The following is a 17,957-nucleotide window of genomic DNA, read 5'->3' as shown; positions in this document are numbered from 1 at the left end:
GTCATCAATATCAGATCGTTGGGGTCCGACTCCCAGTACTGTACCGCCACTGATCAGCTTGGTGGGCACTCTGGCTTCTTCCTATGCCATTGACGACATATCCATCAATCATATGGCCTAGGTGCAGCTCAGTCAGCTGCAATACCAAGCACAGCCACTGTACATTGTATAACCTGATGAAGGGGGGGCCTGAATCCCCTGAAACGCGTTGTTTTTATGTACCTGCGCTAAAATAAAAGAAGAATTTTATCTGATCACTAAGACCATCTCCGCCAGTGATTTTGCGCCTGAACAGAACCTTCTTCACTGTACATTGTATGGCGCTGTGAGCGCCTAAGCCACTTCAAAAAGCTGATCGGTGCGGTGCCGAGAGTCGGACCTCTCCCCCACCAATCAGATATTGATGATCTATTATGAGGATAATTCATCAATATTCTTTTCCTACCACCAAACTTCTTTAAAGGGGTTATCCAACCCCTATAATGCCCCCCAAAATGCTCGGGCCCCTCACACTGGTTATACTTACCCTACTCCCCACCACCCGCTTTGCTTCTGATGCCCTGACAGTCGCCACGGTTCAAAACTTCCAGTGATGGCGGTGGGGGGGTAGAGAATAGCAGGCCACGACGGGAACGAGCCCCTTTAGCATCACCTGCGATGGTAGGGAGGCTTGTTCCCATTGCGGCCTGCTATTGGCTAAACCCCCTTCCCCGTTGGAGGTTTTGATCCGTGCGACGGGGAGATGCAGCGGCGGCCATGCGGGAATCAGAAGCGTCATGGAGCTGGGTAAGTATAACCAGTGTGAGGGGCCCTGGCATTTTGGGGGGCATTATAGGGTTGGATAATCCCTTTAATGTTGTGGCTGATCGGTGTGATAGGTCATTCTGTCTGTGCGTGGTATAAGATGTAAGATGGCTCTATAGCGAGAGGGGACATGGAAGGGATAATCACAGTAGAAAACATTACAGTATTTCCTAACTCTGCTAAGGACATAAAAAATCATTCAATTTTGCTTTGATTCCTTACCTATTTCCCCCACAGCTTACATATCTGAAATGAAAGCTGTGACGTTAATGGCTTCATTGTTTCCTGTGGGCTAAAATATAAATGAGGGCTTGATGGCCAATAAATCATTTCTCAGTAACTCCAAATGTCTAATTTTGCCTGTAGTGAGACTCCCGCTAATTACGTTTTTTCAAAGCATTTCTTGTGCCTTTAAAAAGGCGTCCTCAGCTCTACGAGCCTTTTTATGCAAACAGTCCTTCTTGTGGTGTGATACGTTAGCGTTTCGCTCTTCTTAATTAATTTCCATTGTGCATTACAGTGCCTAGGGTTAAACATTACCTTTCAAACTATGGAAGTAGAATAATTGCAAATAGGCTACTGAAGGCAGTGTGATATGTAAAGCATCACTGTGTTCATCGGGGGATGTGAGTGGAATTTATGTTTCCTGCAGTAGAGCTCGAAATTGGTAGCGATCCTTCATTCCCAGGGATTGGCGTTGTAAAGGCCATGGTCAGAATGAAATTGAGGCTTCCCATTTTGGGACAAGGGGTTGTTTCTCAAAGATAACCCCTTTGTTCTTAAAAAAAAAATAAGGTATGTTATTGGCACGGGTCCAGTTTATCTGAGCTCCGGTGATCAGCATGTGGAGGTGTCGGATCTGCTAGAGCAGGAGCCTTCCTTTTATAGTTTAGCTCATCATTCTGGCTTATAGAGGGGGAACCCCCTATATTATGAACTATGGAAGTAGAATAATTGCAATATGCTACTGAAGGCGGTGTCATATGTAAAGCATCCCTTTGTTCATTAGGGGATGTGAGTAGAATTTATGTTTCCTGCAGTAGAGCTAGAAATCAGTAGCGATCCATCATACAGTCAGGTCCATAAATATTGGGACATCGACACAATTCAAAGATGTGTGGCTCTATACACCACCACAATGGATTTGAAATGAAACAAACAAGATGTGCTTTAACTGCAGACTGTCAGCTTTAATATGAGGGTATTTACATCCAAATCAGGTGAACGGTGTAGGAATTACAACAGTTTGCATATGTGCCTCAACTGGCTTCTCTGCAGTTCCATGGCCAGGTGTGTGTTATTCCCTCATTATCCCAATTACAATGAGCAGATAAAAGGTCCAGAGTTTATTTCAAGTGTGTTATTTGCATTTGGAATCTGTTGCTGTCAACTCTCAAGATGAGATCCAAAGAGCCGTCACCATCAGTGAAACAAGCCATCATTAAGCTGAAAAAAACAAAACAAACCCATCAGAGAGATAGCAAAAACATTAGGGGTGGCCAAAACAACTGTTTGGAACATTCTTAAAAAGAAGGAACGCATCAGTGAGCTCGGCAACACCAAAAGACCCGGAAGACCACGGAAAACAACTGTGGTTGATGACTGAAGAATTCTTTCCCTGGTGAAGAAAACACCCTTCACAACAGTTGGCCAGATCAAGAACACTCTCCAGGAGGTAGGTGTATGTGTGTCAAAGTCAACATTCAAGAGAAGACTTCACCAGAGTGAATACAGAGGATTCACCACAAGATGTAAACCATTGGTGAGCCTCAAAAACAGGAAGGTCAGATAAGAGTTTGCCAAACGACATCTAAAAAAGCCTTCACAGTTCTTCAACAACATCCTACGAACAGATGAGACCAAGATCAACTTGTACCAGAGTGATGGGAAGAGAAGAGTATGGAGAAGGAAAGGAACTGCTCATGATCCTAAGCATACCACCTCATCAGTGAAGCATGGTGGTGGTAGTGTCATGGCGTGGGCATGTATGGCTGCCAATGGAACTGGTTCTCTTGTATTTATTGATGATGTGGCTGCTGACAAAAGCAGCAGGATGAATACTGAAGTGTTTCGGGCAATATTATCTGCTGATATTCAGCCAAATGCTTCAGAACTCATTGGACGGCGCTTCACAGTGCAGATGGACAATGACCCAAAGCATACTGCAAAAGCAACCAAAGAGTTTTTTAAGGGAAAGAAGTGGAATGTTATGCAATGGCCAAGTCAATCACCGGACCTGAATCCGATTGAGCATGTATTTCACTTGCTGAAGACAAAACTGAAGGGAAAATGCCCCAAGAACAAGCAGGAACTGAAGACAGTTGAAGTAGAGGCCTGGCAGAGCATCACCAGGGATGAAACCCAGCGTCTGGTGATGTCTATGCGTTCCAGACTTCAGGCAGTAATTGACTCCAAAGTATTTGCAACCAAGTATTAAAAAGGGAAAGTTTGATTTATGATTATTATTCTGTCCCATTACTTTTGGTCCCTTAACAAGTGGGAGGCACAGATGCAAACTGTTGTAATTCCTACACCGTTCACCTGATTTGGATGTAAATACCCTCAAATTAAAGCTGACAGTCTGCAGGTAAAGCACATCTTGTTTGTTTCATTTAAAATCCATTGTGGTGGTGTATAGAGCCAAAAATGTTAGAATTGTGTTGATGTCCCAATATTTATGGACCTGACTGTAGGTATCAGCGTTGTAAAGGCCATGGTCAGAAGGAAATGGAGGCTTCCCATTTTGGGACAAGGGGTTGTTTCTCAAAGATAACCCCTTTGTTAATAAAAACAAATAAGGTATGTTATTGCCACGGGTCCAGTTTAGCTGAGCTCCGGTGATCAGCATGTGAAGGTGCCAGATCTGCTAGAGCAGGAGCCTTCCTTTTATAGTTTAGCTCATCATTCTGTCTTATAGAAGGGGAACCCCCTATATTATGAACTATGGAAGTAGAATAATTGCAATATGCTACTGAAGGCGGGGTGATATGTAATGCATAACTTTGTTCATCGGCGATGTGAGTAGAATTTATGTTTCCTGCAGTAGAGCTAGAAATCAATAGCGATCCTTCCATCCTAGGCATCAGCTTTGTAAAGTCCATGGTCAGAAGGAAATGGAGTCTTCCCATTTTGGGACAAGGGGTTGTTTCACAAAGGTAACCCCTTTGGAAAAAAAATGAGGTGGCTCATCGCCGCGGATACAGTTTATCTGATCTCCGGTGATCAGCATGTGGAGGTGCCGATCTGCTAGAGCAGGAGCCTTCCTTTTATAGTTTAGCTCATCATTCTGGCTCATTGAGGGGGAACCCCCTATATTACATACATATGCTATAATAAGACACATGCACAAGGGTTGTTGTGCTGAGACAGCCCGCTTGAGATGACATATCGGTGGGGATCCACTGCCTCCTATGATGCCCTGAGCAAAGAGCACTTGACGGTGATGGCTGCACACTTTTAGGCTCCTAAATTTTGTAGCCTTTCATTACAGAATTAAAATGCACGTGTTATGACATGGTGGTGTTCAGGTTTTAGATACTGATGACCTACAGTATCAATGGAGTAGATCATCAACATTAAATTAGTGGGCGTACGACACCCAGAACCCCCACAAACAGTCCTTTGCAGCAGGCTCCAGAGCTAACACAGACAATAAAGCCAGAAGCGTAGTCTACAGCTCAGCTCCTATACACTTAAATGGTGGGGGTGCTAGGTCTGATAATTATCACCTATGCTAAGAATAGGTCATTAATATCAGAAAACCCATTTAATATTTATACAATAGCCCTTCATTAGGCGATAAATCTTTGAGTGCAGGGGACAAACTATTGAGGACCCTAGCAGTCAGCAGGAAAGAGGAGCCATCATGCTTTATGGAACACCACATGGTCCACATCCCTTTATTGTAGCACCCAAAGCAGGACCACTGTTGTCCTTGTGGCGGTGTCTGGTACTGCAGCCCTACTTGGACAACATGGTGAAGGTTAGAAAATCAGACATGTTATATCTGTGAAACATCTTCAGTTTCATGTTTTCCCATGTTAGTAATAGGCCTAGGTCCATAACATCTCCATAATCCCTCAACATAGATCCATAATACCTCATAGTCTCTCTCTTGGTGTGTCTCATGTAATGCTTAGAGATGCGGAATATACGTAGACATCTCTTCCTCGTCTTGATGTGTCCCTCACAACCGGCTCTCAGAGGTTAAATTTCAACATGGATCAATGTATTATCCTATTTGACTTTGGTTTATATGATTCTGTAGAAAAGTAATTGAATCCTAATGGATGTAGATGACGTACTTTACGTAGATATGTCAGTCATTGGTACATTGCAGTAGTATGTATCTGGACTTGTGGTTGGGGTGTCATTGTTTTCTAAGTTGTGGTTGTTTTCTTCCTCGGCACAGGAATGCTTTCAGTTTATACTGCCAGCCCTACCTCACGCTATAGATCTATTGAGGGACGCCATTGTAAAAGTAAAAGAAGTTCACGATGAGTTGGAAGACTTGCCCTCTCCGCCACCTCCGCTCTCGCCTCCACCAACAACAAGTCCTCACAAACAAACAGAAGACAAAGGGGTGCAGTGCGAGGAAGAAGAGGAAGAGAAGAAAGATAGTGGTGTTGCATCGACAGAAGATAGTTCATCTTCACACATAACACCAGCAACTATTGCAGCAAAGGTGAGCTGGCCCCCTTAATATTAGCACATTCCTTTTTATTTCATTTTCTTTTCTTAAAGTGTGATCAATCCAATTAAATCAGAAATACCGCCTGGTGGGCTTGTTCCTGCTGATTAAAATGATACCTGTCTTGTGAAAATCGGTTGCAGAGTTTTCGAGAAAATAGACTTTTATTCTTTATGCAAACAAGGGCTACAGAGAACTAAGGGGTGTGGTCAGCACTGGCAAGCTGAGGCACACCAAGGGGCCAGGCCCCGCCTTTGGGTGCACTGAAGCCATCTTTTTGACAAAGAATAAAATTATTTTTTCCTGGGAACGCCACAACCGATTTTCACAAGACAGGTATCATTTTAATCTTCAGGATCAACTCTACCAAACAGTGTATTGCACTTTGTAGCTAAATTTCAGCAGTGTCATACACTGGTGTGTAACAGCATAAGAACCTGCTAAATGGCTTCCAGTTGTACTTTAACCCGCATAGAGTTGACCCTTCTTCCATGGTACCCATGGTTAGCAGTGTAAACGTGGCCCTTCTGTGATCTACTGCACATGCGCCACAAGCAGTCAGCGCGAGGGTGCACAAACAGGACGTCTAACTCACCCATGAAAGTCCGGTATCTGTGGCTTCTGTGGACGATCACGCCTGTTTACATCGCCACCAGTGGAGGCGACTCTATACAGGCTAAGGTGGTCAGAGGCCATTTAGCAGCCTATTGTACTGTAGCATATGGCATTACTGAAATTTAGGTACAAAGGAGCCAAACCCCCTAAAATTATATTTAAAATGAGATGTCATGAAACTTTAATCAGTGTTGTTCTGGGTACAGCTACAGTACACATGCAAGTTTTTGATGCAGTTTTTGAAGCCAAACCCAAAAATTGATTCAAACAAAGAGGAGAAGTCATATTTGTCTTTTATACTTTCTCTTTCAATTTTTGATCCACTCTTGTTTTTGGCTTCAAAAAATGCATAAACCCCCCCCCCCCCCCCTCAATTAGGAGAATGAGTCAGTTTTGTTGGTTGGAGATCGCACATATGTAGCCACCTCCCCATTGAGGGGTTGGCACTGGGATTGCCCGCAGCGATCAGCTTCATATGATTGACATTCCAGTTTTTTTTTACATTATCCAATATCCATCCACATCTTTGGTACAGATGTATAGTTCTTGCCAAAACAGGAGCAGATCCCATCACAGGAAGACCATAAACCCATTAGAAAATGACCTACATTTCTCTTATGGGATTGCTCCCATTTTTGCAAAACATATTTACATGATGCTGGGCTGAAAAGTTCAGACTGGTCAACCAGGGTATGAGATTCCTCGTGGGCCCTGACTCTGACACAATAATGGCTTCATTGGTCTAGCAGAAGACAACCCCATTCAGGACTGTTTTTGGAGCCACCCACTTGACGCTTGGGTTTATTTCTTATGTAATAAGTCATCAATTACCTATTAGACCTTATCATTGGTACAGTATGTCCTACAATGTGTACATGTTCCATGTAGATAGATGGTAGGCCATTGAGATCATCTCTTTTGGTGGACCCAGGTCTGACACTCGCTCATTCAAATATTGTTTCCCTGGAAGTAAGGTGTCTGGTGACAACTGACCCCGCACCACACTACAGTAATAGTCTGCCAGTTTGACTGGTCCACGTTGGCATGGATGACTAATAGGGGGTGGTGTCTTTCTTTTTTGACCAAGATTCCTACTGAGATTTAACTTTATATCAGTGAATGTCTCTTCAGCCCGTAGATACAGTTTCCTTTTTCTTCTCCTATTGATTTCAAGATTTTAGCATTTTTTTGAAAATGTTGTATTTGGTTTGATTATAAAGATGCCTTTATTAACCCTTTGGCTTTACTGCAGTACCTTCATAATAATACTTTGCAACAAGGTTGATTGCATCCTAACTCAGGTCTGAGAAAGGTTGATGGACCTGTGTCTTTTTTTTTTGCCTGGTTTGGATCCTTGATCAATTACACTAGTTCATCTTAGTGATTCCATGTCTGCCATAATGATCTTTTGGGTTTCCCATAGTTTGACTACTCTAAATGTAAAGAATCCTTTCCACCTCTATTGACATGTCTACTTTCATATGTAATAACATTACTGGGATATCTTTTCATATAAGTGTGTCATTCCTCTATTATTCCTTCTAGAGATTTATGAATGCATTGCTAGCAGGTCCAGCTGGGTGTTACCAGTTGGGGGTGGGGGGTGTCAGAGGAATGACACAACATAAGGCCTCATGCACACGACCGTTGTGTGCATCCGTGTCCGTTGTTCCGTTTTCCGTGCAGCCCCCCCTCCCTCCCCTGTGTTAAATTCATTGGTGGCCAGTGCGGCCCCCCCTCCCTCCCCTGTATTAAATTCATTGGTGGCCAGTGCGGCCCCCCCTCCCTCCCCTGTATTAAATTCATTGGTGGCCAGTGCGGCCCCCCACCCCCCCTCCCCTGTATTAAATTCATTGGTGGCCAGTGCGGCCCCTGCTCCCTCCCTCCCCTGTATTAAATTCATTGGTGGCCAGTGCGGCCCCTCCCTCCCCTGTATTAAATTCATTGGTGGCCCCCCCCTCCCTCCCCTGTATTAAATTCATTGGTGGCCAGTGCGGCCCCCCCTCCCTCCCCTGTATTAAATTCATTGGTGGCCAGTGCGGCCTCCCCCCCCCCCACATCATTGGTGGCAGCGGAGAGTTCGGATCGGAGTCCCAGTTTAATCGCTGGGGCTCCAATCGGTTACCATGGCAACCAGGATGCTACTGCAGTCCTGGCTGCCATGGTTACTTAGCAATTTTAGAAGCATTATACTTACCTGCGCTGTCTGTGACCGGCCGGGCGCTCCTCCTACTGGTAAGTGACAGGTCTGTGCTATAAGCAATGCGCCGCACAGACCTGTCACTTACCAGTAGGAGGAGCGGCCGGTCACAGACAGCGCAGGTAAGTATAATGCTTCTAAAATTGCTAAGTAACCATGGCAGCTATGACTGCAGTAGCGTCCTGGTTGCCATGGTAACCGATAAGAGCCCCAGCGATTAAACTGGGACTCCGATCGGAACTCTCCGCGGCCACCAATGAATTTAATACAGGGGAGGGAGGGAGGGGGGGCCGCACTGGCCACCAATGAATTAAATACGAGGGAGAGAGGGGAGTCTGCCCCCTGCTGCCTGGCAGCACCCGATCTCTTACAGGGGGCTATGATACGCACAATTAACCCCTCAGGTGCGGCACCTGAGGGGTTAATTGTGCGGATCACAGACCCCTGTAAGAGATCGGGTGCTGCCAGGCAGCAGGGGGCAGTTATGTACACAGTTCTTAGTATATTCTAACTTGAAGCGTCCCCATCACCATGGGAACGCCTCTGTGTTAGAATATACTGTCGGATCTGAGTTTTCACGATGTGAAAACTCAGATCAGAAAAAGCTGTTATGCAGACGGATCTGCAGATCCGTCTGTGCGAAAGTAGCCTACGAATCACGGACGCGGATGACAATCTTGTGTGCATCCGTGTTTTTTCACAGACCCATTGACTTGAATGGGTCCACGAACCGTTGTCCGTCAAAAAAATAGGACAGGTCATATTTTTCTGACGGACTGGAAACACGGATCACGGACGCGGATGAACAACGGTGCATTTTCCGAGTTTTCCACGGACCCATTGAAAGTCAATGGGTCCGCAGAAAATCACGGAAAACGGAACAACGGACACGGATGCACACAACGGTCGTGTGCATGAGTCCTTAGTCATAAGAAAAGATGCTCCAGAATTGTTATTACTTGGGGAATGCAAGTAGTTACTAAAACAGGAGAGGAGAGGTGACCAACAAAACCTTGGGGTATGTTCACACTGCGGATTATCATGCTGTCAAATTCCGGAGCGTTTTCTTGCGGCTTAGCTTCATTGAATTTCCTGACACTAGGGTTGCATTGGGTATTAATGTATCGATACTTTTTTGATACTTTGTTGTCAGGTTTAGTTTGATATAAATGGCCGTTCACACGGCAGGTTTTACCTCTGAATTTTGGCGTGCACCGAAATTACGCCAAAAACCCACTAGCGGTCGTGTCCTATCTGCCTCCCATTCATTTCAATGTCCGGCAGCACTGAGGATCGCGGGGTGGCGGCTTAAAGCTGCGACTGTGCCAAGTACAGACCCTTCTAGGCAGGGTTACGACTCTAAACCACCGGCCGCGCGAACTGCAGTGGGATGTGGACACCACGTGGTTGCTGGAACAAACTGCCTTGTGAACTGGCCCATTTTTTTTGGAGCTTGGTGTTGATGACTTATCCTCAGAATAGGTCATCAATGTCAGCTTGTGGGGGTTTGACTCCTGGAACCCCCGCCGATCACCTGCTTGGCCAGTGATGTCACGTTCATCGGTCACATGGCCTAGGCGCCACATGGGCCTTAGCTGCAGTACCAAGCACAACCACTATACAACGTACGGCGCTGTACTTGGTAAACTGTGAGGGGGCTCTTCAAACAGCTGATCAGTGGAGGTGCTGGGCGTTGGGCCCCCACCGATCAGATATTGATGAGTCAAACCCCATTTAAAATAAAATCTAATATTTTTAGGAAATCCAAGATAATACATGGCTGCTGTCAAAAATTAGAAAAAAAACTGTTATTTTTGTCCCACAATTTTTTGCAAGCAGACCATTTATTAAAATTGGCTTTTTTTGCTTTTGCTCTATAAGCTTTGAGATTTCCATCTTTCTGCTGCCTGGCCTGCCATGATAAGAGGAGTATTAACACCTCCGGTATCTTCTAGACACGGGGCGGGTATAATCTGAGCGCTATAATTCTGCTCTAATCGTGCAGTTATGTAATGTGTGGCCTGGTTGGGATATAGTGTACTCCACAATAGCGCAGTCGGGGGTCATTGCTGATTCCGTTCTCTAGATTGTCACATTGAATAGTCTAGTGAGGACGGGATGAGTTTCTTCCAAATCCACATAACGCTATGTAGGTCAACAACATGCAAATATTCATTTACTTGATAAATGCTGGCAAAGATAAAAAGTGATGGAGCTGAATTCATAATTATCTGTGAAGTCGGACCTGGTTTCTGATCTTCGAAAAGGACTTAACCCCTTATTTCTGTGAGCAAGAAGGCTTTAAAGAGGACCTGCCGCCCCTCCTGACCTTTCTGTTTTAGTCCATTCCTGTATTTCCCATGAAATAACAATTCTGGAACATCGAGCAGTCTGTCATCCCTCTGCTATGCCTATTAGAAGTGTATGGATACATTGAGAGCTGGGTGTCACCATTCCGTCTTGTTAAAGGGGTGTGTCCCTAGGTAGCTCTAATATGCAATATCAGACTGTGTGAGAACACATCCCAACTGGTAACACCCAGCTGTCAATGTATTATTATAGGAGGAATAACAGAGGCAGAGCACAACACATAGTCCTAAGGAGAGATGTTCCAGAATTGCTATTTCAGAGTCAATACTATTAAATATTTACTAAAACAATCATGTCAAGAGTGGTGACAGGTCCTCTTTAAGGCTTGTTTTTCATTTTTTACAGTATTATGCAGGAGTTGCAAAATGAGTTGCGGAACTGGAGTAATATTTATTGATTTCAACATGGCTTCTTGTCTCTAGGTGGTGTATAACATGGCTTCTTGTCTCTAGGTGGTGTATAACATGGCTTCTTGTCTCTAGGTGGTGTATAACATGGCTGCCTGTCTCTAGGTGGTGTATAACATGGCTGCCTGTCTCTAGGTGGTGTATAACATGGCTGCCTGTCTCTAGGTGGTGTGTAACATGGCTTCTTGTCTCTAGGTGGTGTATAACATGGCTGCCTGTCTCTAGGTGGTGTATAACATGGCTGCCTGTCTCTAGGTGGTGTATAACATGGCTGCCTGTCTCTAGGTGGTGTATAACATGGCTGCCTGTCTCTAGGTGGTGTATAACATGGCTGCCTGTCTCTAGGTGCTGTGTAACATGGCTTCTTGTCTCTAGGTGGTATGTTACATGGCTGCCTGTCTCTAGGTGGTGTATAACATGGCTGCCTGTCTCTAGGTGGTGTATAACTTGGCTACCTGTTTCTAGGTAGTGTATAGCATGGCTGCCTATCTCCAGGTGGTGTATGACATGGCTGTCTGTCAGTAGTAGATGTACATGGCTGTCTGCCTCTAGATGATACATAGTATAACATGGCATTCTGCCTGTAGGTAGTATGGTTAACCCCCTGAAGATTTTTGTGACCCTTCATACCTGGGGTCTAGTGAGCACCCCTTCAGGCTCCTGCATGTTCTGGCTGTAAGAGGAGACTAAACACTGATTGTTCTTCCTTCTGTTCCCTAAGTTCACTGATCATAGAGATGAGTACAGGGAGAGGATAGAGAGGACTGTGCAGCTGTAACTATACAGCCACACAGTTCTCTCTGTGATTGGGCAGATTGTTACAAGAACACTTCATCCAGTCTCAAAGTAGAGAACTCAGAAAATCAAGGTGGGGCAGACTTTCCTTGACAGGGTGGGGGGTAGTTTTTGGGTGCAGCTTAAGGCTCCATTCCCACGTCCGCAATTCTGTTCCGCATTTTGCGTAACGGAATTGTGGACCCATTAATTTCTATGGGTCCGCAATTCCGTTCCCGAAAAAAATAGATCATGTCCTATTCTTGTCCGCAATTGCGGACAAGAATAGGCATATTCTATTAGTGCCGGCGATGTGCGATCTGCAAAATGCGTAACGCACATTGCCGGTGTCCGTGTTTTGCGGATCCGTGAATCCGCAAAACACACACGGACATGTGAATGGACCCTAAAGGAAACAGTGGCAGTTTAAATGATGGCCATTTTGGGGATCCTTAGACTCCTGGTGGCTGCTGAAATGGCACATGTTATCATCCACCGCTAACTGGCATGAGAGGGCGCTCCACTTCTCCACTGCCCTTAGCATCAATGTGCTGAGGCACAAGTGGGTGCAGGTTCTATTAGATGGAGAAGGTAGGGGAATTTTGGATTAGTGTTTGTGTAATTGCAGTGCAGGTCACATAGACATGATCTGTTTATGAATCATGCAGCATTTTTCTCCATTCATGCACATTAGTTTTAATGGCAGCCGAACATTATGTAGAATTGGATGAATACCTTTTTGCTCGCAGTCAAAACCAGGAGTGAATAGTAAACAGTTTAAAGGGGCAAAAAGCTGCATCAGAAATGTACAAGGCTTTTACAAATGACTATAGTGCCAGTCATACATGTGACCACCAGGTGGCACTGCAGAGCCCGGCCATTACCGTAGATTTATCGTATACTGCATCTGTAGGCAGAGCAGGATTTTATATCATTCTGCTGTTCCTTAAGTCCAGACCTTCAATGAAAAAGAAAAAAAACAAAACTGATCAGTAATAAAGGGACAATTGTAGACAATTTTGTTCATTTGATATGTTAACCTCCTGCGGTGGAAGCAGTAAGAGATGACATATCTGCTAGATTGTCCAGATGTCCCCTATATCCATATATATGTATGACAGGTCTGCACAAATTTTAGAGAGGTCTAGGAGACAGCACTTACGGGCTGTAAGGCCGGGGCCACACAAGCTGTGGCGCTCACAGAAGCCAACAGCTGTTCGGGAAGAGGGGGGGGAGGGGGTCCCGGGTGTCGGACATACTGATGACTTATCCAGAGGATAGGTCATCAGTAAAAAAAAAAAATCTCGAAAACCCTTTTAATTCTAATCAGACTGATAAAAATACAGCTTAAGGCCTCTTTCACACAGGCGTGTGCGCCCCGTTGCCGTATTGCGGACTCGCAATACACGGGTGTCGTTCCGTGGGCATTCCGCATCGCGGATGCGGACCCATTCACTTGAATGGGTCCGCAAATCCGGAGATGCGGACTGGTGCGGAACAGAACCCACGGAACGGAAGCACTACGGAGTGCTTCCGTGGGGTTTCGTCGCCGTACTTCCGTTCCCGCAAAAAGATAGAACACGTCCTATCTTTTTGCGGAACGGCCGGATCGCCGACCCACTCGAGTGAATGGGTCTGCAATCCGCCGCGGCTGCCCCACGGACTGTGCTAGTGTATTGCGGCCCGCAATACTGCAACGGGGCGCACTCGCCAGTGTGAAAGAGGCCTAAATGAGTGTTTATGAGCTGTCAGGAGTTTAGTGATAAGGGCTATACATAGCCATCAGAGCAGCAACATGACGGGACTCAATGTAAAACAGGAAGAAATCGTGTGCAGATACAATGAAAGTGAAAGCAGTAGAAAAAAAAAACTGGAACATTTTTAATAAAGACCAAGGGAAAATAATAATAATATTTTTTAGCCCAAAATGAGTAAAAGGCAGTGATAAAAAAAACTGTCTGCAAAGGAGCCCATAGCTCCTTGGATTATGCTGCAGTGATGGGAAATATATGACCAGATCTGGGAGGTAGATGTGAACAGGACCTTACAATACTGTATTTTGTAAAACCTTCATGTCTGTGCATTTCTGTGTCTTTTCTATATCACACACCATATTCATTGTGTGTTATTCATCAGACTCATCCATCCATCAGACCCTCCCGCCATTCTAAAGTTCACAAGATCCCAGAACACAGTTGTTCCCACCATTCTTCCATCAATGCATCAGAAATGGTAAGAATCGATATCTACATGTCCCATGTTACTGCCTATTGTGTTGTTGAGCATTGTTGTGTTAGATAGCTTTTTTTTTTAATGAAAAATGAATGTAACAAATGCGGGTAGCACACTGATGAAAAATATGGATGTGTGCATGAGATCTTAGTTTTTTTTTTTTTCAAGCTGCGTTTTTTTTCCCCTAAAAAAAAAAAAACTGCTGCGGTCAGATGTTAGGTGTTGGCAAATAGGAAATTATAAAATGTTTATGAGCTGTCAGGAGTTTAGTGATAAGGGCTATACATAGCCATCAGAGCAGCAACATGACTGGGCTCAATGAAAAATATGGATGTGTGCATGAGATCTTAGGGTTTTTTTTCAAGCTGCGTTTTTTCCCCCTAAAAAAAAAAAAAACTGCTGCGGTCAGATGTTAGGTGTTGGCAAATAGGAAATTATAAAATGCCCTGCAAGCACTGTGTGTTTTGTGTAGTGGCTTAAGACATTTTCCTTTTTTTTTGAATTGCGTGTTTTTTCATAGGCTTCTCTATAGGAAAATAATTTTAAAAAAATGCTAGTGTAACAAAAATAAAAGTTTGTACAAAAAAAGCATAAATTTCATGGTAGGAATAAACTAAAAAAATAAAAAAGTTAGCAGCACACATAAAGGGGTTGGCTGAACGGGACTAAGAGGCAGTACCAGACATAGCCTGTAGACAAGAGTGGTGTTTTTCCTAAGGCAAAAAATATATATACTTTTTTTTTCTACCATAGGCATGATTTTGAAAGTAATAACTTACCAGTAAAAATAATGCCAGTTTTTCACACAAAATCATGCAGTTGTTGAACTCGGATTTCCGCCGCAGGGGGCAGCCACAACGTGTAAACCCAGCATAACAACATTTTCTACCTTCCTTACCATTATTAAGCTGGTTGCACCTAAGCAGCGAGGTGCAGTTTTTGCTGTGGTTTTCATAAACTTGGAAACTGCACCATGTCGGCAATGAGTGAATCCAGCCTTAAATGGCCACTTTTGTTTCAACAAACTTTACATAAATTAATAGTGCAAGCTAATGTAAGCAACTTTGTCATATATTTTATTAGAGAAAAATGCCTTGTTCTTCCTGTAGCAGCTCCTTCCTCCCCTTTATGGGCAGCATGCGTTTCCCTGTCACTTTAACTAAGTTTGTGCCTTCTCTCTCACTTCGGCACATTTCTCATCCTCTCTCCAAAGACTTCTATGGCTTGTATGTCATCTTATCCTTCAGTGAGCTGTCGGCCATCTTTCTAGTTTAGGATGAAGTAGGGGAGAAAGAGGCATTTTTCTCTGCTAAGATATATTACAAAGTTTCTTATATTCAACTGTACTTTTGATGTATGCAAGGTGCGCTTGAAACAACCATTTAAACAAAACACAACTGCATTATTATTTACACCCCTCCAGTCATCCCCTTTGATAACAATCACAGCTTTGATTGTGTGCAGATGGGTTTCTGTCCGCTCTGCACATGTGGATGCTTTTGTTTTTGTACCATTTGCAAAAGTTTGCAAGATAGGGTACGGCCAAGCAGCCAAGCCATGCCTGCTCATCATTCTTAATAAGGCCCTGTGCTGGTGGTGGATCCACCGGAATTATGTAGAGGCGCCGGTCTCTTCATAACTTAGTCAGATCCACTGCCACTTCTAAATGTAAGACAGCTTCCTAGCCTGGACCAGCTATAGAAAATGCCAGCCCGTCCCCTTCTCCGCCAAGCCCTCTTTTTCAGACCTGGCTTGAGTGGTGAGAAGTCGCTGATTACGGCGCAAAGGACTTTTGCACTGCAATCTGCACCAGAAATACGACTAATTCCACGTCATTCTAGTTGTGGTTATGGCTCTGATTTTGCACATTTAATGTCTGAATCACATCATATATATATATTTCTGTGTTATGTCGTCATGTGCACCCCTTAGTTCATTGTGTGTTATTCATTAGACCCATGCAAGCGTTATTCATCAAGATAAAGGTCACAGGATCCTAGAACACAGTTGTTCCCATCATGCTTCCATCAGTGCAGCGGCAATGGTAAGAATCACTGAACACGTATGCGCGGTCGCCCTATTATATATGTAATGCTTTTTAGGAAATTGTTTCTGTGCAGAAAGCCATGGAAAGGCCTGTTGGCTCTCCTGATCTGCCTTTTAGTAAATACTTGCATTCCTCGTGAAATACCATTTCTGGAGCATCTTAGGACTCTGCGTTGTTCTGCTCCTCTGTTCTGCTTCTTCTTAGAAATATATGAATTTATTGAGTTCCAACAGGTACTCTTGAATAAAAGGGATTTTCCGGTATCGAGCAGGCCCCATTACATATAACATGATTGTAGAAGAAAGTTTGTAATATACTTATTGTTCTAAAGTTGCACGGATTGGCTTCTTGGGAAACCGATCACGTGACACTCCTCTTCTGAAGAACCGGCTTCCGCTGACGTTATGTCCTTTACCAGATTTTCGGCCTGGGTCATGGATTGGATATCACTTCCGCTGTGGAGGAGGTCAGAAGTATTCCTTTCCCTGACGCATGTGCAGATGAGGTGGATTCAGGAATTTGCATAGAGGAGCCCCATGCATCGAGGAAGTGAGGTCCTGTCTATGGGCCAGGCCGGAAACCTGGTAAAGGATGGGACGTGACTTTGGCTGAAGTAGGATTTTGAGAAGGGCAGTATCACAAGACCAGGTTCCTGAGCAGCCAATCCATGGAAGTTTGTAATAATAAGTATATTACAAACTTTCTTCTGCGGGTAAGTTATGTGTTACTAAGGTCGGTTGCTGGGTCTCAGAAAACCCATTATAGTAGTTTTTCTTTAGAATAAGATGATTTAGTGGTATTTGATCCCTGGAAGTCCAACCGAGTGCAGTACAAAGCTCAATCCACTATCACTCCCACTTGGTTGTTTCAGCACCAGATCCTACCATATACACGTGAACCCAGAAGCGGGCACCCACCTAACAGTTCACTGCTGTAGCTGAAATTTTAGGAGAACAGTGGAACGCAGGCTATGAACAGTTACTAATACTTTTCTATGGACCCTGATTCACCAACCATTTCATTGCATAAAATGTCATGTTCATGTTTTATGATTTTCCCCGCTTTTTTGTTATGTTTTCTTCAATGCTCCTCTGTCATGCACAGTTCATTGTATGTTGTCTGTTAGATCCATCCACCCTGCACCAACCTTGCTGAAATCATGGCTAAAGGTCATCCGCCTATCCCGGGTGTCCGTAAGACTACCACCAGTGGTGAGGACCTGGTAAGAGCCACACAGCGTTCCTACATGGACACTAAACCTAACCGCGCTAGATATTAACCAATATATGTATGTGTGTGTATATAGGTTGAAAGACCAGCATATATCATATACCAGATGCCCTCATAATGCTCACTAGATGTGCATATTTAAAGGGACCTGTTCCTGTGGAAGGTCCTGTGGTACACAGCAGTACTGGCACCTCTTCCCTGCAGCATGCAGCGACATCCTGGTATTATGCCCGTATGCATTTAGATTTCAGTCGCCTTCACCTCTTTTGATTTAATTGTACAATGTTTTAATCAGAATTTTTTCTGTGGTATTTTGCAATCATTTCCTCTAAATGGAAATTATTTAGCTCTGTCATAGACTGACTTCTTAAAGGGGGCTTCCATATCCTACATCCGTGTGGTAGAGCATGCACTCCTAGTTTTTATAGCATCTTTGGGCAGGCTGAAACCAGTTTGGTAAGGCTGTGTTCACACATTGGCATTCTAGGGGTTTTCCCAGGACAATACTTATCAGTACCTTCCCTGCAGCCATTCAAATGGGACCCCTGTTCTCAGGTGGCAGTCTCCGCAGTCAGACCTCCCTCTGAC

The 17,957-nt window shown here is 44.3% G+C and overlaps 1 protein-coding gene across 13 annotated transcripts in view; it reads left to right on the top strand.

Moving 5' to 3' along the window:
• GPHN (gephyrin) overlaps positions 1–17,957 on the top strand; it is a 268,675-nt gene that overhangs the window by 143,222 nt on the left and 107,496 nt on the right. For all 13 annotated transcript variants that reach the window (XM_040411337.1, XM_040411335.1, XM_040411331.1 and 10 more), the window contains exons 7-10: positions 5,216–5,488; positions 13,997–14,092; positions 16,047–16,136; positions 17,266–17,361. In XM_040411337.1, coding sequence (XP_040267271.1) covers positions 5,216–5,488; positions 13,997–14,092; positions 16,047–16,136; positions 17,266–17,361 — 555 coding nt within the window. The remainder of the gene's footprint in view (positions 1–5,215; positions 5,489–13,996; positions 14,093–16,046; positions 16,137–17,265; positions 17,362–17,957) is intronic.

This window comes from Bufo bufo, chromosome 11, assembly GCF_905171765.1.
Source record: "Bufo bufo chromosome 11, aBufBuf1.1, whole genome shotgun sequence".
NCBI lineage: Eukaryota > Metazoa > Chordata > Amphibia > Anura > Bufonidae > Bufo > Bufo bufo.
This window is presented reverse-complemented; position numbering and strand designations above follow the sequence as displayed.